The sequence below is a fragment of the Mustela lutreola genome, chromosome 9 (genome assembly GCF_030435805.1).
Source record: "Mustela lutreola isolate mMusLut2 chromosome 9, mMusLut2.pri, whole genome shotgun sequence".
In the NCBI taxonomy this organism is placed as follows: domain Eukaryota; kingdom Metazoa; phylum Chordata; class Mammalia; order Carnivora; family Mustelidae; genus Mustela; species Mustela lutreola.
In genome coordinates this window covers 42,375,267-42,397,168 of record NC_081298.1, presented here as the reverse complement: position 1 = coordinate 42,397,168, position 21,902 = coordinate 42,375,267, and the positions used below count along the sequence as shown (strand labels likewise).

The window sequence follows — 21,902 nt, the reverse complement described above, 5'->3', positions numbered from 1 at the left end:
ATACACATAAGAACTCTGGCAGTCAGGGGCGCCTGGGTGGCTCAGTGGGTTAGAGCCTCTGCCTACGGCTCAGGTCCTGATCCCAGGATCCTGGGATCAAGCCCTGCATTGGGCTCTCTGCTCGGCAGGGAGCCTGCTTCCTCTTCTCTCTGTCCCTGCCTGCCTGCCTATTTGTCTGTCAAATAAATAAATAAATAAAATCTTAAAAGAAAAAAAAAAAAAAAGAACTCTGGCGGTTAAAATATACTAAGATCCTAGCATTTACTTAATATTGGGGTAAGCTCTAATATACTTCAATTCTATCAAATCTAGTCCACATCTAATCATAATCTATTTCAATCCTATCTAATCTAATCCACACTTTGTTTATAAACAACATTCATGTGGTAGTAGACACAGAAAATCAAGAGTAGAAAACTACCACAAAACCCATCCTATCTTATCACTTTCCTAATTTCTGTAAATCACAATCGACCAACCCATATTTAAAAGCATGAAGGAAACAATGGAAGCCTTATTAAGCCAACCAATCATCTAAATGTATCTGTCAATATTTAAGTGAATTAACTCAAACATCACTTTAAATTCTGATTGGAAATAAAACATATTAACCATGTACCAGCGTGGAAACAGAAAGTAAATAGCTATTCTGCAATTATTATGCAACTAATGTCAGCCAAATCTAGCTATAACCTACAGGAATTTTAAAAGCCTCAGTATGGAGAAATCTGAGCTTTTCTCCACCGGAAAGGATGTTTGTAAAGGTTTCTGATGAGAGGAGTACTATAGACACTTATGCTTGAGGAAATTAACCCTGAAGACTGTAAAGGAAAAATTGGCAAACACACTGAAAACAGGAAGACCACCTCTGAGGCAATTATAAATATCCAGATGATGTAAACTTTAAAGACAGTTAGGTGGAGATGATCAGTTAGCAATTGGAAATGTGAGCTCGGGTCTTACTAATACTTTGGACTATAATCAATATCCTAGAGATACCAACACAAAGTAGCAAAAGAGTAACAAGTCCAGGGGACTATGAAGAAATGATCAGAAAACTAAAAAGTAAGGGACAAAACAGCATCCTAGAAGCCAGGGAGGCATCCTGAGGGGAGGGAGGGGTCATCAACACCAGTGCCTGCAAAGTCTGAGAATGACTGCAACAGACCACCAGGTTTGGCAACTGAGTCTCTATGCATTTCAGGAGATTGGAGGAATCAGTCCTAAGTCCAGGGTAATATGCTGAGGATTTACAAGGGTAAACTGAGGAGGTGAAGAAAGAAAGCAAGCACAAGACAGTTAATGGCAAAGGGAAAAGGAAACAGACTGTTTGCTAACTTTATAGAAATTATCTTACGACTGGGAAAATCTGACCATACTAAAAGTTTAAGAGTTTGAAGGAACAAGAGGAAAATCAAACCATTAAAGGAAAAAGGAAAAAAGAAAAAAATAAACTAATATTGAGTACTTAATGTTGTCAGACATTTCTAAATCACAAAAATTCTGAGATGGCTACTGTTATTATCTGCATCTTATAAATGGGGAAACTGAGGAAAAGAAAGATTAAGTAACTTGGCCAGAGTCACATGGAAACCTACAGCAGAAGTGAGATCTGAACTCGGGCAATTTGGCTCCAGAGGGTACTCTTAACCACTTACAAGTAAGAGACAAAACTCTAAAGAGACTGATGAGATCCAGGGTACAGATGAGGGACTCAGTCACAGACCAAAGGAAATCTAAAGACTTTCACATTTACAAAAAAAGGTAAAAAGCAACAACAGCACTGAGTGTTTGTATGGAAGCAGTGCACACCTGGAGCAGTGAGTGACCCTGCCAAACTCCTTCCCCAGATCCACACTCAGCATCACCACATTGAGCCACCATAGCTTTAAACTGTATCTGTCAGGGACGCCTGGGTGGTTCAGTTGGTTAAGCAGCTGCCTTCGGCTCAGGTCATGATCCCAGCGTCCTGGGATCGAGTCCCACATCGGGAGCCTTGCTTGGCAGGGAGCCTGCTTCTCCCTCTGCCTCTGCCTCTGCCTGCCATTCTGTCTGCCTGTGATCGCTCTCTCCCTCTCTCTCTCTGATAAATAAATAAAATCTTTAAAAAAATAAATAAATAAAAATAAACTGTATCTGTCAGCATCTGCACTACTTCATTTATTTTGTTCATCTGCAACCAAGATGTGTCCTAAAGGTACCAAAAGAGTCTAAGGAAGGTTATGTTTGGCTCTGGGAATGATGAAAACTTTTCCATATAAATTAATGGTAACTGCTACACCATTCAGGCTTATGAAAGGTTTCACAGGCTCACTCTACTTTTGGATGGTGAGGGAAACCTACACCCTTCTCTCTTCTAAAATAGTAAAAGGGACAGTAATAACTTCGAGAAGGAAAATACCCATTTCTAAAAACTGTACTTGAAAACCTCTATATTCTCTGTGAAGTATAAACCAGAAGTAGAGCAGGAGTTTGAGGGCAAATCAGTAAAGATTCAGAATAGCAGGGGTGCCTGGGTGGCTCAGTGGGTTAAGGCCTCTGCCTTCAGCTTGGGGTACTGCGGATCAAGCCCCGCCTTCGGCTCTCTGTTCAGCGGGGAGCCTGCTTCCTCCTCTCTCTGCCTGCCTCTCTGCCTACTTTCTCTGTCTGTCAAGTAAATAAAATCTTTTTCAAAAAAATAAATAAATTTTTTAAAAATATTCAGAATAGCTGTTATGGGGAATTGCCAAGGGAATCACCTAAGGACTCTGAGGACATCTAAAGGTTCAGCTGAGGTCAGGAAGAGTGGCGGCAGAGCAATCTAGCAGTACACAGAAGTTGATGGCAGTTAGGTGGAAATGGAAAGGAAGGACCCTGCATTCTCCCTAGGAGGCTTTATCCATGCTTAAGTTTTCGTGTGTCTAATCCAAATGACTTGCACATTGTTCAGATTTCTGCTTTTTTTTTTTAGATTTTATTTATTTATCAGAGAGAGAGAGGGGGAAAGAGAGCGAGCACAGGCAGACAGAATGGCAGGCAGAGGTAGAGGGAGAAGCAGGATCCCTGCTGAGCAAGGAGCCCGATGTGGGACTCGATTCCAGGATGCTGGGATCATGACCCGAGCCGAAGGCAGCTGCTTAACCAACTGAGCCACCCAGGCGTCCCAGATTTCTGCTTTTCTGAGCCTGAAGCCTTTATATCCAATTTCCTATCTAACATCTCCAGATGGATGTGTCAAAGAGATCTGATGCTCAGCATGTCCAAAGTCTCCTTCTAGCCAGTCTTCCTTTCTCAGTACATACCACCATCCCGGTTACACAGACTCCAAACCTAAGAGATAATATCTTCAATAGTTCCTTCTCCCTCATCTCACTTGGCTCTTTGACTTTTTTCTTATCTTTTTCCAAGATATTCAGCGCTCTCCATCTGTCACCACTCTCCAGCCTAAGCCACCATTTTCTATTATTCGAAATGCTACACTAAACCCCCAACTGGCTGCAGAGGAGAGAGATCAAGATACGTGTACACCACACTGCCTCCTCTTCATGGCCACACAGGAAGACTACATTCCCCAGCCTTCCTTGCAAGTTCAGCTGGGGCCAGGGAGTTCTGCTCAGCACAGTGATACCAAGGACTTCCAGCCCTGACTCTTTAAAAGTGATCTTCAAGTTCTCTCTTCCCCTGACAAGAGGACATTTGCCGACACAATTTAAGACAGAAGAGAGCTTCTGACTCCCCTGAACTCTGCATGATAGACAGAAGTCTTTTCTGTGTTAAGCCACTGAAATTTGGGGCTTAATATGTTACCACAGTTGTTCAAATATGACAGACTGCCCATGCCCACTGCTGTTCCTCCCCACACTCCAATTCATCTTCAACACTACAGCCAGAGATCTGAAAAACAAATCCAAAATCCAGGCTCAAAATACCTCGATGGCTTTCCATTGATCTGAGGACTAATTCTTTAACATAGTCTAGTCCTACCCTCCCCTCCAGCTTTATCTTATACTACACAACTCTGTATCTCACTACCCTGGCCTTCTCTTAGTAGTTCACACTGGCCATGCTGCCTCCCATCTTTACTCATACTGTACACCCGCCTGTTTCCCTACCCTTCTTTGCCTACTTCACCCTCAGGATCTCAGCTCAATTCTCACTTTGCAAAAAAGCTGTCTAGGTCAAACCCACTCTAACAGGATTCCATGACACATGAATCTCTACTGCATAGCACTTACCAGTTTCAATGTTTTGGTTTTTTTATTATGTTTACTTTAATCCCAGTATAGTTAAGGTACAGTGTTATGTTAGCTTCAGGTATACAATGAGTGATTCAACAATTTTACACATTATCAGCACTCATCATGATAAATATACTCTTTTTAATACCCATCACCTACTGCACCCATCCCCCCACCCACCTCCCCTCTGGGACTGACTTATTTCACTTTCTAGCTCCCTCTACATTGTTCCAATTGGCAACATTTCATTCCTTTTTATGGCTGAATAATACTCCATTGTGTGTGCATATTTGCGTGTGTGTGTATCACATTTATCCATTTGTCTATCGATGGACACTATTGTAAATAATGCTGCAATAAACATGGAGGTGCATGTATTCCTTTGAAATAGTGCTTTTATATTTTTTGGGTAAATGCCCTCAGTTTTTTCTAAGATTATTTAGTTAATGACTGCCTCCCCAAATAGGCTGTAAATTCCTTAGGACTATGCTGCTTTGCACCAAGAGACATTATAGCAAATCTTAAAACACAAACGACTGTAACACTGATCTACAAAATCATCTGTGCTTCACACGGTACTTTTACCTAATAGAAAAAGTCTTTTCCCATCAATCTCACTTTTCAGTATTTCTCTAAAGTGTTAGGTTACTGAGATATTAACTGCTTAGCTGTGAAGGAATCAAAGTTTATTTTAAAAAGGAAAATCAAATTCAGTTTTGATTTTATATTTTTTTAAGTTATTAAGTTTTAAATGCAAGTTTTAACAATAAAGACCATTAGGGGCACCTGGGTGGCTCAGTGGGTTAAGCCGCTGCCTTCGGCTCAGGTCATGATCTCAGGGTCCTGGGATCGAGTCCCGCATCGGGCTCTCTGCTCAGCAGGGAGACTGCTTCCCTCTCTCTCTCTGCCTGCCTCTCCATCTACTTGTGATTTCTCTCTGTCAAATAAATACATAAAATCTTTAAAAAAAAAAAAAAAAAAAACAATAAAGACCATTAAAGGATACTGGGAACTTCACACCAAAATTTGCTACATAGCTGGGGAGGAAAATCTGGAGAAAACAGACTGCCACTACAAGAGCACTTATAAAGACACCCAACCCAAAGCTTCAGTTTCTTTGTGTTCTGTACCAGTGGCCCTGGAAAGTAACACTCTTAAACTCTACCCCCTTGTCAAAACAGCTGCTGTTAAATAATTACGTCACTCTATTTTATCTCACCAACTACCAGTTTTTAACTCGTTCATAAAGTGTAACAGATCTTAAACCTGAGTGTCCTCTGGCAGAGCTTTTGTAAAACACTGACTGAGATGAAATGACTACATCTGAGGCCCCGCCTTAACACTCAAGATTCACTCAGTGTGAGCTTCTCTAAATAAAGATACTCCTCACAAACAGAAGGGGAAATAAATGCTACAGAGAGTATGTAACACTGGGTATTTTAATAATTGTAAACAACAGAACACACTTCGGTTCTCTCAACAATTCTAGCATAAGGGCTGGAATTTTTTGAAGGAGCATCAAGTTTTTCAGATTCAAATTTTTGTAAACAACTAAACTGGCCCCCAAACTAATGACTTACAGCAGTCCATCCTAAACCAGAATACCATAAATGGTCTATTTCTACTATGAACTGAAGCAGCACAGTTGACTTCGCCAACTACACCTTACATAAACCTCACTGGAGGAAACAGGGATGAAAGTTAACTTCCTACTTCAGGAAAGTATTTTTTTTGTAACTTATTTATTTTTCTAAGTTAAGAGAGTCTGAAATATCTGAAAGTACGTTACTGCACAGTAGACAAATACAATTTAAAATTTATAAACACCTGGCAGAAATCAGGTGTTAGTTCCTTTCTCAACCTATCGAACTCTTAAATACCCAAGACAAGCATAATCAAAGGAGTTGGGGAGTTTAAAAATGGGTTCATGATTCTCCTTTATTCACCATGCCTTGAGCAATAGCCAAAAGAAACCAAAATGACAGACTATTTATAAAAACATTTGGGCTTCTCTCTACTACAACTGATGCTTCTGAGCAAGAACACTGAGACAACAAATAAAAAGAGTAACAAGTACTTCAAAGCACATTTCTACACAGAAATGACCAGGTCCTCCCAGGTCCTATGTTACGATGGGGCACCTGAATACATCCACCCATCTCCCTACCAAAACTCCACTGAAGCACAAAAAGGGAATTTTAAAAAACCCCAAAAACAAAAAACCTATAAACCCACAAGGACAAAAAACACACAGAAGAAATAAAGAAGTTCAAACTAGGAAGAATGAGTGTGATTAGTCTGAGACTCGCATAGGCCCCTAGATCCCTTCTTGAGTTCCACCGTGCTACTAATCTGTGGAATTCTGGAATTTATTCTCTGAAGAGTTCAGGTAAAACAACAGGATTTTCTAGCTTAGTCATACTGAAAACAGGAAAAATGGGGACCCTACATAAAGGAATGCTAAGACACTCTCTCCACCACCACTGCTTTGAAAGCTGAATGATTTATGAAATGCTTAGTTTCTCTGTTTGAGAGACCCATGCTGTCTAACAAAAATTTCTGTGATGATCCAAATGTTCTGTATCTACACTTTCCAGTATGGTAGCCATCACCACACACGGCTGTTGAGCCCATGAAATGAGGCTAATGCAACTGAGGAACTAAATTTTTATCCTTATTTTAAGTAATTTAACATAAAAATATCATAAAATTAACTCTATAGTATATTTTAGGTAATCAAATTTATAAGACGTATTACACAGTTTTCTGCCTTGGAAAAACAATATATTATTTAGCTTTATGGATGAATTATGCCATCAGGAACCTTAGTTGTTATTCTGTATAGTGACAGGGCAAGGATTTCAATTCTAGTTTGCCAATAATTATGGTTGCCTATTTCTGGGGGCAAGGAAGCAATCCTGAAGCAATCCTGAAAACATAAGATACTGTGTGTGTTTGCTGGAATATTCTGAGTATGGACCTGGAAAGTCAAAACAACCAAAATGAAGAACAGTCATAGAACTTCAGACAAGAAGTCCTGACTTAAGCAAATTATTTTAGTTCATACAGATGGCAGACCAAAAAATTTTTACTTTTTTTAAGATTTTACTTTTTTGGGGCGCCTGGGTGGCTCAGTGGGTTAAAGCCTCTGCCTTTGGCTCAGGTCATGATCTCAGGGTCCTTGGATCGAGCCCCACATCGGGCTCTCTGCTTGGCAAGGAGCCTGCTTCCCCCTCTCTCTCTGCCTGCCTCTGCCTACTTGTGATCTCGCTATGTCAAATAAATAAATAAAATCTTTAAAAAAAAAAAAAAAAGATTTTACTTTTTTGGGGTGAGCACCTGGGTGGCTCAGTCAATTAACAGACTGCCTTCGGCTCAGATCAGGATCCCAGGGTTCTGGGATCAAGCCTCACATTGGGCTCTCTGCTCAGCAGGAGCCTGCTTCTCTCTCCCTGCTGCTCCCACCGCTTGTACTCTCTCCCCATCTCTGTCAAGTAAATAAATAAAATCTTAAAAAAAAAAAAAAGATTTTACTTATTTTGGGAACACCTGGGTGGCTCAGTCAGTTAAAAGCGTCAACGTCACATTCCCAGGGTCCTGCATTGGGCTCCTTGCTCAGAGGGGAGCCTGCTTCTTCCTCTGCCTACCACTCTCCCTGCTTATGCGGTCTTTCTTTCTCTCTCTGACAAGTAAATAAAATCTTTGAAAAAAATTTTTAATTTATTTTTGAGGGAGAGAAGCAGACTCCACACCAAGTGCAAAGTCCAATGTGGGTTGATCCTATGACCCCAAAATAATGATCTGAGATGAAATCAAGAGTCATATACTCAAATGACTGAGCCACCCAGCTGCCCCCCAAAAGTTCTTTTCCTTCTTGAGGAAAAAAATGCTAGATACTGGGGAAGATATAAAATAATGAGTTTAGGGCGCCTGGGTGGCTCAGTGGGTTAAGCCGCTGCCTTCGGCTCAGGTCATGATCTCAGGGTCCTGGGATCGAGTCCCACATCGAGCTCTCTGCTCAGCAGGGAGCCTGCTTCCTTCTCTCTCTCTCTGCCTGCCTCTCAGTGTACTTGTAATTTCTCTCTGTCAAATAAATAAATAAAATCAAAAAAAAATAAAATAAAATAAAATAAAATAATGAGTTTACAGTACAAAGTTTATATAATAACCATCAGGATAACTTCATTTTATGTAATATTACATATGATCATTCCAGATGAATTTTACAATTAATTGGGAATACATGTTTTAGTAAGCTGATAAGCTGTATTTCTTTTTTTCAATTTGTTGTGTTTCTCATAAACAGAATTTGGAACATTTAATCTTAGAAGACTTTTTAACCAGAGGAGAAAGCACAAGGAATCTATCTTACTCAAATCTTATAACATGAACAAGTTAGCTAACTTCTTGAAACCTCAGTATCATCATCTGTAAAATGTGAATTATGATCATCCTAACTCAGGAAGACTGGTAACACAAATAAATCACCTAAATATAGTGCCTGTCAATGGTATCATTCAGTGACTCAGATTATTATGAAACAGAAAACCTGGTTAGAGGTTTTTCTGCTCCCTCTAATTACTAATGTGGCTGATTGTTAATGAAGCCTTTGAGTGATAGAAGGCTACGAATAAAACAAATCTAGACAGCTTAAAACTCATATTTAAAACAGCAATTTCTATTTGTTCCCTGACAGATAAGAATTAAAAAACCAAAATGACATCTGATGTATCTCTCTTTTTGTTCCGTAACCACAGAATGGTTGCACAGCAAAGACATGCAGGAGCAAATGACTTACCACTCTTCTGTTAAGAAATCGAAAGTCAATTACATGACCACTTACCATTTTTCTAGGCCCAACTATCACACAAGTAAATCAAAATCTAGAGAGGACAACTGGGGTCTGTGGGGTGAGCTAACAGGCTTTGTTCTAAAGTTTGTCCCTTCCCTGTATACATCAGTCAAGCAAGCTCACAGCAACTCCTCAGTCCCTTGGTAAATTTGAAATGTCTGGTGCTGCTGAATACAGTTTTACAGATTGTGCCTTGCTTAAGTCTGCAAGACAGCGCTAAATTCAAGTGCATATTCCACTATCCAAGGAATGTGCCTGCAAGGCTTCGACTGTCCAAGGGCGTACCAGCTCCTATCTCCTGAGGCCACATCACCAGAGGAAGCATTCTGTAATTCACACAAAGTCACTACATAAGCTATCAGAGATCCAGAAAATGTTTCACGTTAACTCTGTCTTAATACACTCATTCCTGAAAACAATTTCCAATTATAGAGGTCCTTCACTCACCTCGTAGCAAAGCACAATGTCCTTGAGATAGCCTAGGCAGACCAAATAGCATTCTATTAGCTACATATTAATTTAAGAGTTCCACTAAAACAATTTTTTATTGGGGAAAAAAAATCATTCAATAACCTAAAGTCTATGAAACATGACCCACACCCCCACCAGAAGAAAAAAAAAACCCTTACAGAAAGTCATCTCAACAGTGAAAGTGGATTAGATACAATAATGCCCAGCTGCTAAAAACAATCCATCTCATCCAGATTGTATGCAATCTTATAGGCAATCCCAATCAGATTTGTTAACAGATCCCAATCCCCACTCACCGCCCCCACCAATTGGGAAGCAGGGAGTCAGAAAGGGAGTGCAGGAATAGTGGGAACAAGTTTTGTAAGCCTGAGAGAGAAAATAATATTCCCTGACTTCTCCACTCCACAAAAAAAACTAGACAGAAGAATAGGAGGGGGGAAGCCAATGACAGTAAGCACACTGGCAAACAGTCCTACGCTTTTATTATTTTCTTTTAAAGATTTTTATTTATTTATGGGGCGCCTGAGTGGCTCAGTTGGTTAAGCAGCTGCCTTCGGCTCAGGTCATGATCCCAGCGTCCTGGGATCGAGTCCCACATCGGGCTCCTTGCCCTCCGCAGGGAGCCTGCTTCTCCCTCTGACTCTGCCTTCCACTCTGTCTGCCTATGCTCGCTCTCGCTCATTCTCTCTCTGACAAATAAATAAATAAAATCTTTAAAAAAAAAAAAAAAAAGTGGGGCGCCTGGGTGGCTCAGTGGGTTAAGCCTCTGCCTTCGGCTCAGGTCATGATCTCAGGATCCTGGGATCGAGTCCCACATCGGGCTCTCTGCTCGGCAGGGAGCCTGCTTCCTCCTCTCTCTCTGCCTGCCTCTCTGCCTACTTGTGATCTCTGTCTGTCAAATAAATAAATAAAATCTTAAAAAAAAAAAAAAAAAAAGATTTTTATTTATTTATTTATTTATTTGACAGACGAATCACAAGTAGGCAGAGAGGCAGGCAGAGAGAGAGGAGGAAGCAGGCTCCGCGCTGAGCAGAGTGCCCAACGCGGCACTCGATCTCAGGACCCTGAGATCATGACCTGAGCCGAAGGCAGAGGCTTTAACCCACTGAGCCACCCAGGCACCCTATTATTTTCTTTTAAGCTTCAAATTTTCTTTTTTCTTTTTTTCTTTTTTTTAAAGATTTTATTTATTTATTTGACAGACAGAGATCACAAGTAGGCAGAGAGGCAGGCAGAGAGAGAGAGAGAGAGAGGGAAGCAGGCTTCCTGCGGAGCAGGGAGCCCGACGCGGGGCTCGATCCCAGGACCCTGAGATCATGACCCGAGCCGAAGGCAGCAGCCCAAACCACTGAGCCACCCAGGCGCCCCATAAGCTTCAAATTTTCTTCAGGGTAAAACCCATGCCATGTCAAGCCCTTTATAGACTATTTCCGCAGCCTCTTTTCCACCTGTCCCACAATGTTCTCCTTAATACCAGCCATGTACAACTCTTTGTGATTCTCTGAAAACACCATGTTCTTTTGAGATGTTTTACTGTCCTCTTCATCTGCTTACGTCCTTCAGGACCGCAGTTTAGGCCTCCTCTGGGAAGGCAGCTCTTACCTGCTCCCTCAATCACCACCTCTAATCTAAGCTATGTGATCCTTCTATGTACTTACACAGAAAATAATTGTTTCTACCACAGTATTCTCTACTACTGTGATTAACTATTATTTGTGTGCCTCTTTCACTAGACTTGTGCTCCTTAAATGCAAGAACTCAGTATCTTTTTTTCAACCCTATTTCAACCTCAGAACTATCATCTACTTTATCAATTTTGAAAAACAACTATCCCATAAAAATTTTTATGAGATGTACTATTGCCTTTGAGATATTTTTTCCTCATCCTTATAGTATAATTCTTCACTTTACACTAAGGAAAATCCTTCATTTCAAAACTTTAGTATTTTCAAGAAAAAATAAAGCAAAAAAATCTTCTAAGTAATTTTTTATCACTCTCTGTTGGGAGTATTTTGGTCCTGATTAGATTTGATGTTACTACTGTTTTCTTCCTGAAGACATAGAACTTTCATCCTCTCAAATACTGTTTGCATAAATGCATAACGTTTTTACTTCTTTAGACTCCTCGTAACTGACTGACAAGAAAAAACTGGTGAAGATGGAAAATTTTTTATACTATCTGATTTCTAAGTGACAACTCACTGCCTATCATATCAGGGAAACATGAACGTTCTTGTGATAGGTAACACTGAAAGAACTGTTTGAGCTATAAATTAGCATATAACATTAAGTGTACAGCATAACAATTCGATACTTATGTATATTGTGAAATGATCACCACAATAACTCTAGGTAACATCCATCACCAGTTAGTTTTTTCCTTATGAGAACTTATTTTTTAGTTTATTTTTTATTTTAAGAGATTTACTCTCTTAGCAACTTTCAAATATATAACAGCATTATTAATCATATCTACCAGGATATATATTACATGCCATGATTTCTTAATTTTATAATTGAAAGTTTGTTATCTTCAGACCACATTCAACCATTCTGACCATCTCTGGCAACAACAAATCTGTTCTCTGTACTACTCCATGAGGATCTTCATGAGGTAGTCCGTCCGGTCCCAACTAGCCAGGTCCAGATGCAGGACAGTATGGGGCAGGGCAGTAGTCTTCATAGATGGGCACAGGGTGGGTGACCCCATCCCCAGAATCCATGACAATACCACTGCTGTGGCCAGAAGCATACAGAGAGAGCACAGCCTGTTCTCTATATCTATGAGTTAAGGGCAAGGGGTGCTTTGTTTTAGGTTCTACATATAAGTGAGACCATCCAGTATTTGTCTTTGTCTTATTTTGCCCAGCATAATGCCCTCAAGGTCCATCCATACTGTTAGAGAGGAGAAAATTTTCTTATGGCACACATACACGCCACATTTTCTTATCCATCACCCATCCATAGACATTTGGGTTGTTTCCATGCCCTGGCCACTGGAAATAATGCTACAGTGAACATGACGCACATTTATCTTTTTGGGTGTTTTTGTTTCCTCTGGAAAAATACCCAGAAGTGGAGTTACTGATCATATGATAGTTTTATTTTTAATTTTTTGAGCAACCTCCATATTGTGTTCAATAATAGCTGCACCAATTTACATCCCCACCAACAGTGCACAAGGGTTCCTTTTCCTCCACATCCTCACCAACACTTCTTAGTTTGTCTTTTTTTTTTTAAGATTTTATTTATTTACTTGACAGACAGAGATCACAACTAGGCAGAGTATTCTTTTGAAGAATACTGCAAATGCAGGCAAAGATTTATGCACAAAAATGACAGTGCATTCTCTTTCCTTTTTTTCACCATACTGATATGTGTGGTTGACCGTTCCATGCAATGTTTTCTCACAAGACTTTCAAGATCAAGCAATTCCCCGCCAAGAAACAAAAGCAGAATCATCCCATTCCCCAGTGGATTCAGATGAAAACTGGCAATAAAGTCAGGTACAATTCCAAGAGGCAGCACCAGAGAAGAACCAAACAGGGTCTGTAAGAGACTGCGCAGAAGGCACACATATTTATGCGGCATGAAAGGCATGTGCTCATATCCTATCATTCTGTAAACATCACTACTATCTGAAGAGTAGACTTTTTTTTTAAGATTTTATTTATTTGAGACAGAATGTGAGGGAGAGTGAGTGAGCATGAGCAGACTCGATCCCAGGACCCTTGGACCCTGACTGGAGCCAAAGGCAGATGCCACCCAGGTGCCCAACAACGGTACGTATTATCAGGGAAATGATTTTTCTCCTTTACTATGCTTCCACCCCAGTAGACTGGTTCAGTAATACATGTGTGAGACCTTTTATTTTTTTGGGGGGAGGGCATTAGTTTACAGTCATGGATTTAAATTTAAAAGGGGGATGAGTTTAATACCATTACTGTACATGCATGATACCATTAAAAATTTTGAAGTTTTATTTTGAAGTTATATTTACTATGCCATAAAATTTTACCCACTTAAAAGTAGAAGTTCAGTAGATTTTAGTATATTCACAAAGTTGTACATCCATCATAATCTAATCTTAGAAAATTCTGAATACCCCAAAAAGAAACTCTGTACTGTCACTCCTCTTTTTGCTTTCACTCACCTCAAACCGATAACCACTAATTTACTTCCTGTCTCTTGAGATCTACCTATCCCAGATATAGCATATAAATGGGATTCTATAATATGTAGTCATTTTTTTGACTGGTTTCTTTTACTCAACATATTTTCAAGATTCATCCATGCTGTAGTTAAATTCAGTACTTCATTTCTTTTTATTACCAAATAATATTCTATTATATGGATATTCTGTTATTTTTTCTATCCAATCATCAGCTGATGGAAATCTGGGTGGTTTCCACTTTGGGGCTACTATGCGTATGCTATTATGTATATTCATGTACAGATTTTAATGTAGATTGTCCTTTTACTTGGTATGTAACTAGGAGTCAAAGTGCTGGGTCAATGGCAATTCCCAAGTTTAACTTCTTAAGAACTGCCAAAATAATTTCCACAAATGGCTACACCATTTTACTTTCCCGCCAGCAACACATACGGAGTCCTACTTTTCCACAGCCTTACCAACATTTATTACTGTTGTCTTTTTTATTATAGCCATCCCCAGTGATTTTGATTTGCATTTCCCTAATGGCTAAAGATTTTGAACATGCTTTCATGTGTTTATCGACTATTTGTAAATCTTCCTATGGAAATGTCTATTCAAAGCCTTTGTCTGTGACCGGATTGCCATTTTACTGAGTTGAGACAGTCCTTGATATATTCTGGATACAAATTCCTTCTCAGACATGATTTGCAAATATTTTCTCCCATTCCACTGGTTGTCTTCTCATTTTCTTGATGGTGTTCTTTGATGCAAAAAAGTCTAATTCTAGTAAGAGTCCAAATGGTATTTTTCTTTTGTCACTCATGCTTTTGCCTACAAATGCCAAGAAAACTGTCCAAAGTCCTCCTCCAAAACATCTGCCTAACTTAAACTCACCAAGATTTATGCCTGTTTTCTTTTAGGAGTTATACAGCTTTAGCTCTTACACTGAGGTCTAGGAGCCATTGTGAATTAAATTCTGTATACAGTGTGAAGCAGAAACCCAAATCCGTTCTTTTACATGTGGATATCCAGTTGTACTAGCATCACTGTTAAATACACAATTTTGCAACTGAATTAGCTTGGCACCCCTGTCACATTGGAATATGAGAAGTAAAAGATATAAAACAGTTACAGATGAACTCAACTACGTGAGAAAAATCTATATTGGTAGTCTCTGGATATTCACTGTCTCGCTTACTTCCATTACAGTACTTATTACAATCTGCAATTATCTTACTCATTTGTTTACTTCTTACCTGTCTCCCCCATTAGAATGTGTACTTCATAGGGACAGGGACTTTGTCTTGTATACTGTTGAATCTCCAAAGCCTACCATAGTACCTGGTTCCTAAAAGGCACCAAACAATTATTTACTAAAAGAATGAGCATATATTTAACATGATCTGGAAAAGAAAGCACTGAATGTTAGGTACTTCCATTGGAACTGCCATTATAACTAAATTTTTCTTAGTGTTTTACAATCTACATACATTATTACTATAATCAGATAAGAAATTAAGGTATTTTAAAAATGTGTAATACATCTAGATGATTTGTTATTCCTCAAAGTCCTAAGAACCTCAATTTTTGCCAAACTATTTTATTTTCACTCCTTTTATAGTCCCCAGCACAATGACACCACCAGCTACCTAACAGCTCAGGTCTGAATCTTAAGAGTAAGTTATCCTTGATGCCTTTCTCTTATACCACACACCCAAATTATCAGCAAATCCCATCAGCTCTACCTCCAAAATATATATTCAATCTAATCACTTCTCATTATCCCACTACTAACAATCCTAATCCAAGCTATCACCATCAACTGGGTAAGTAACAGCAATTGTCTCCATCAGTTCTTTTCCCCACTTGCACATATCCACGGGAATAAATCATATCTCATTCCACTATTAACACCTTCATACCCTCCCACCACACACCCATTAGCTTCTTAGAACAATCAAAATAAAATTCAAATTCCTCACCTTGGCCTATAGATTCTTCCTGTTCCAGCTCTTGCCTGTGACCCATTTCCTATTTTTCTATCCCCCTTTTACTGAATTCCAGGTACACAAACCTTTTTTTGTCCCTGGCATGTCAAGTTCATTCTCTTCTCAAGGTTTTTTACTTAACAGAGTTCCCTTCTGCATGAAATGCTCCACACGTGGCTATTTCTTGTCATGCAAGTCTCAGCTCAAATGTCACCTCCTAAGAGACCCTTCCTAACAATCTGGCTAAAAGGAGCCAACTCTTCTAGTACTCCCTATTGATTACATTATTTTCTTCATATCTCTTAACAATTCTGACATGATCTTGCCATTTTTTTTTTTTACTCTCCCCCCCCCCCCACATCAGGATTAATTTCCACAAGGAAAGGACTTTTTTAGTACTAAATTATCTTGGACCTAGGTAAGTTCTTGGCATATAATAATTTCCTCAATTATTTATGGAATAAATGGTTGCTATTCTAAACCTGGCAGGCAATGAAAAACTATTTGATTCTACATTAATTTCTTCAGGAACAATACTAAGAGCAGAAGACAAGATACTTTACAAGGTACATTAAGAATTAAATCACCTGAGATATCACCATCTCACACTAGTCAGAATGGCTGCATCCCACCCCCACCCCGCAAAAAAAACAAGGAATAACAAATGCTGGCAAGGATGTTGAGAAAAAGGAACCCTTGTATACTATTGGTGGGAATGCAAACTGGTGTAGCCACTATGGAAAACAGTATAGAGGTCCCTCAAGAAAGTAAAGATAAAACCCAGTAACTCCATTTCTGGGATTTACCAGAAGAAAACAAAAGTACTAATTCAAAAGAAACATGCACCTCTATGTTTAGTGCAACATTATTTACAATAGCCAAGATACACAAACAATCTAAGTAGCCACTAATAGATAAATGGATAAAAAAGATGTGGTACATGCACACACACACACACACACACACACACACACACACACACACAATGAAATATTATTCCACCATACAAAAGAATGAAATCGTGTCATTCCTGACAAGGTTAGTCCTATAGAGTACTATACTAAGTGAAGTTAAGTCAGACAGGAAAAAAACAAATACCATATGATTTCACTTACATGTGGAATCCAAAAAAAAAAAAAAAATGAAAACCAGAAACTGACTCATAAATACAGAAAACAAACTGGTGACTGTCAGACGGGAGGGGGACAGAGTTGGGTACAATAGGTGAAGGTGATTAAGAAGCACAAACTTCTGGTTATAAAGTAAGGCAGTTTGTAAAGTATAGCATAGGGAATACAGTCAATAACTTTGTATGATGAAAGATGGTAGTCACTTAAGAGTGAACACTTCCTAACATATATAATTGTCAAATCATTACATTATACACCTGAAACTAATGTAATACTGCATGTCAATTATACTTCGATTTTTATTTTTTTTTTTTTTTTTTTTTTTAGATTTTATTTATTTATTCGACAGAGAGAGATCACAAGTAGGCAGAGAGGCAGGCAGAGAGAGAGGAGGAAGCAGGCTCCCTGCTGAGCAGAGAGCCCGATGCGGGACTCGATCCCAGGACCCTGAGATCATGACCTGAGCCGAAGGCAGCGGCCTAACCCACTGAGCCACCCAGGCGCCCTATACTTCGATTTTTAAAAAGTCACCTGAAAAATAAAATTTAAAAGCTGATCATAAAAAGAAAATGATCATATATAATCCAAATAAAATTAGTTTAAAGAAATAATAGGGCGCCTGGGTGGCTCAGTGGGTTAAGCCGCTGCCTTCGGCTCGGGCTCGGGTCATGATCTCAGGGTCCTGGGATCGAGTCCCGCATCGGGCTCTCTGCTCAGCAGGGAGCCTGCTTCCCTTCCTCTCTCTCTGCCTGCCTCTCCGTCTACTTGTGATTTCTCTCTGTCAAATAAATAAATAAAATCTTTAAAAAAAAAAAAAAAAAAAAAAAATAATAAAACAACTGGAAATGTGTTCTAATACAATCCTTCCACTCTTTTAATTTTATCTACAATTGCTGAAGCATGTGTCAGAATACAAAGAAAAAAGACTGTTTAATTCGGATCTAAAGTTGTTTAATGTCATTTCATACAACACTGATAAGCACTTTACTATATACCAGGCATTGTCTTTAAACTACTTATACTCATCATCCAAACTGTCACGATGGTAGGTACACCCATTTGGAGAAATGATGAAATTGAGGCATAGAATAATCAGTACCTTACCTAGGGCCATGTAGTTAGTAGCTAGAGCCAAGACTCAAAACCCTAGGCAGCCCCATTCTGAGCCCATGCTCTTAACTACTTCTCAGTATATTAACAGAAATGGCAACAATACATACCTACCTCATTTGGCTGCTGTAAGGATTGACTGAGAGAAAGTTTAACACAATGTCAGACAGATAATACTTGTAAGTTCTCTAAGGCATGACGTCTTGTTCTTTCATTTGTTAGGCTTTCAAGTGCTTTTCTATGGTAGAGGATACCTCAGTGAACATCAAATACCATTCAGTTTCATTTTTTAGCTGGGGAGGAGAAGAGGGAGAGAATCTAAAGCAGGGTCGAAGTCCAGCACGGGGCCCAACTCCGGGCTTGATCTGATGACCCCTGACCATCATGACCTAAGCCGAAATAAAGAGTGGGACGCTTTACCAACTGAGCCACCCAGGTACCTCCATTCAATTTCATACTTTTTTTTTTTTAAGATTTTATTTATTTGTCAGAGAGAGAGAGGGAGAGAGAGCGAGCACAGGCAGACAGAATGGCAGGCAGAGGCAGAGGGAGAAGCAGGCTCCCCGCTGAGCAAGGAGCCCCATGCGGGACTCGATCCCAGGACGGTGGGATCATGACCTGAACTGAAGGCAGCTGCCTAACCAAGTGAGCCACCCAGGCATCCCTCAATTTCATTTTTAAGAGAAGAAAGGGAACTGGTATTTATTGAGGGGTTTCCTGTATGCCAGAATTATTTCAAAGGTACTCCTCTAATACTACTTACCTTATCCTAAAGAATTTTCATTGTTAAGACTCAAATCAAATTATAATGCAGTATACAAAGGGGAGGTACTATTCAATTAGTTTACCACTTAAAACTCAATTTCCATTATATTAAAAAAATATATGTGGAAAAAGAAAGTATAAAAATTAAGGAAATCCAAATCCATGGGAACCTGTCATAATTACAAATGCCCTCTCAATCACTCATTCATGATCTTTTGGGAACATCAGTTGTGGGTCTACCAGGAGTGGCATTTTGCTATTGAGATACACAAACCCTATTTTAAGGAGATCAACAATCTAGTTCTACAAAACATCTCAATAAGTGCTATAAAAGGAATTCACGTGCTATCTCAGTACTCCTTCTTAGCTATGTGCAGAAATGCAGAGGATTAACACATTGCAGGCACCCATATTAACTCCCCTTTACAAATTAAATAAACTAATCCACAAAGTCTGAGGCTGGCCACTTACCACATGTGGTTTAGTAAGTCGATTAAATGTGGCCAGTGTGATTAAGAAACTGCACGTTTAAATTATATTTTAATTAACTTAAATTTTAAATTGATTATCAATTCCATTACTGGAAAATTTGTTAAGTATCCTTTGAGCAACTCAGGTTATGTGAATCTTTTTCAACTCTAAAATGTTTATCTAAATACGTATCAAATATTTCCAATGAAAATTGAGCATCTGAATTGAGATGTGCTATAACTATACATACTGGATTTCAAATAATTTATATATATTGTGAAAATAATGTGAAGTATCTAATTTTTATACTGATTAAATGTGGATATGATATACTGGGCTGTATAAATTTCACCTTGTTTTTGTACTTTTTTAGAGGATCTAATAGAAGATTTAAAAGTACACATGTAACTTGCATTTTATTACTATTCGACAGTACTGGCCTAAAGATTACCTACAACACTTTGTTTTTTTTAAGATTTTATTTATTTATTTGACAGAGACAAAAAGAGAAAGAGAACACAAGCAGGGAGAGTGGGAGAAGCTGGCTTCCCGCTGAGCAGGGAGTCCCATGTGGGGCTTGATCCCAGGACCCTGGGATCATGACCTGAGCCGAAGGCAGCCGCCCAACTGACTGAGCTTAGTCACCCAGGTGCCCCTACCTACAACATTCTTGAAACAAGTTTTCAGTGATATGAGAATTCCTCAGAGCTCCAGAGCTTCAAAAATTGACGTAACAGATGGTTTCCTAGCAAACTGAAGGAGTCTTACCTGTATTTGCCTGAGCTTTAGTTTTAGCTCTATCATTACATGAAAATTCCACCACCATCAAAAATGTATCACACCAACTGTGGACTCTGAGAAACAAACGCAGGGTTTTGGAGGGGAAGGGGGTGGGAACTGGAAGGGCCTGGTGGTGGGTATTAAGGAGGGCACTTACTGCATGGAGCACTAGGTGTGGTGCATAAACAATGAATCTTGGAACACTGAAAAAATAAAGTAAAATTTTAAAAAATGTTTCACATGAAACCATTTTAAAATACAGGTTGATGATTTTTTTTTTTCCTGGAAACAAGCTAATACAGGAATGGGATAGGAAATTCATCTTTCTTTTCTGTGACAAGGCAAATAGGAGTAAAAACCTATAAAGTGATACAAAAATGTTGAAAAGAGTAAAGAGTCTTTTGTAATCCGAAAGAATACAATGACAAATCAGTTATAATGTAGGCTTACTCCTATAGCAGGCAATGAAGTTTGTCTTTGAAGGGCTCATCCTATACACTGCTGCAACAGAAGCAGAGTTCTTTGACACTCCTCTCTCATGTTTTTTTTTTTTTTTAAAGGCCAAGGGGCACCTGGGTGGCTCAGTGGGTTAAAGCCTCTGCCTTCATAAAAAATAAATAAATAAATAAATAAATAAATAAAGCCTCTGCCTTCAGCTCAGGTCATGATCCCAGGGTTCTGGGATCGAGCCCCACATAGGGCTCTCTGCTCGGCAGGGAGCCTGCTTCCTCCTCTCTCTCTGCCTGCCCTTCGGCCTACTTGTGATCTCTGTCAAATAAATAAAATCTTTAAAAAATAAAAAAGACTGAATTTTAATCACATTTTTAAATTATTTGTTTTTTAAAGTTCTACACAAAAAAACTGATTCTTCAATTTTATCTTTTTTTCTTTTAAAGATTTATTTATTTGTCAGAGAGAGAGCGAGCGCACACAAGCAGGCAGAGTGGCAGGCAGATGCAGAGAGAGGAGCAGGCTTCCCAACAAGCAAGGAGCCTGATGCGGATCAATTTTAACTTTAACGTACAAAGCAAATCCCCGAATTGGGTAAACACATAAGCATTACAACGTCAAGCTACTAGAAAACTTAAAGAGTTAAGAATCACTCCAGATTAAAAACTACTTAACTCTGTGGGGGATCCTACACAGAAGACTCCAAAATGAATTAAGTAACTAGTTTGTCAAAGTATTACTAAAATGATGGGACGCCTGGGTGGCTCAGTTGGTTGGACAACTGCCTTCGGCTTAGGTCATGATCTCGGAGTCCCGGGATCGAGTCCCGCATCGGGCTCCCAGCTCCACGGGGAGTCTGCTTCTCTCTCTGCCCTTCTCCTCACTCATGCTCTCTCTCCCTCAAATAAATAAATAAAATCTTTAAAAAAAAAAAAAGGTATTACTAAAATGAATGTTTATTTTTTGCTACAATTCTCCCAAAGTAAAATATCAAGAAAAATAAACATCAATACAATTCCAAGTGAAAAATCACTTCCAACGTCAAGGTAAAGAGACAGGGAAAGACAAAAGCCTGTGATTAAAATATTTCTCGTGTTAGGTATAAATCTTTGTGTGTGTCTTTCATGGACAATGTAGAGACAAAATGCTATAAGAGAAGGAATCTCAAAATACTTAAATAACAATCTTCCATTTTCTTTATTAGGATCTGTGGTTTTGGTATGCAAATTGCAAACAATACAATAAAGAGATTAGGCCTAATTATTGACAGACCAGAGCTTTGCTCTGAAGATAGTATTAAATCCGGTTTTTCCACTTTCAAGACTTTTCTAATTTCAAATACTGTGTTCATCTCAAAGATCTTAGATATTACTGAAATAAATAAAGTTACATTAACATAAAAATGAAAATGTCTGGAGTCTTCCTAGATAGTAAGTTAAACACCAGCTTAATTCAAACCAATTATATTGGTGAAGAGTGGTAATTATTTGTTTTGTTTTGTTTTTTTAAGAT

At 39.0% G+C, this 21,902-nt stretch overlaps 2 protein-coding genes across 2 annotated transcripts in view; one reads left to right on the top strand and one right to left on the bottom strand.

Moving 5' to 3' along the window:
* Positions 1–21,902, bottom strand: part of DSTN (destrin, actin depolymerizing factor) — a 37,433-nt gene that overhangs the window by 10,204 nt on the left and 5,327 nt on the right. The gene's annotated exons all lie outside the window — the stretch shown is intronic.
* LOC131808144 (putative ribosomal protein eL39-like 5) lies at positions 12,940–13,095 on the top strand. The gene has a single exon (XM_059134108.1). The coding sequence runs from the start codon at positions 12,940–12,942 to the stop codon at positions 13,093–13,095; it is 156 nt and encodes a 51-aa protein (XP_058990091.1).

What these genes read in the sequence shown, in the direction of transcription:
- LOC131808144 (XM_059134108.1), top strand. Translation starts at nt 12,940, where the DNA reads ATGTTTTCTCACAAGACTTTCAAGATCAAGCAATTCCCCGCCAAGAAA.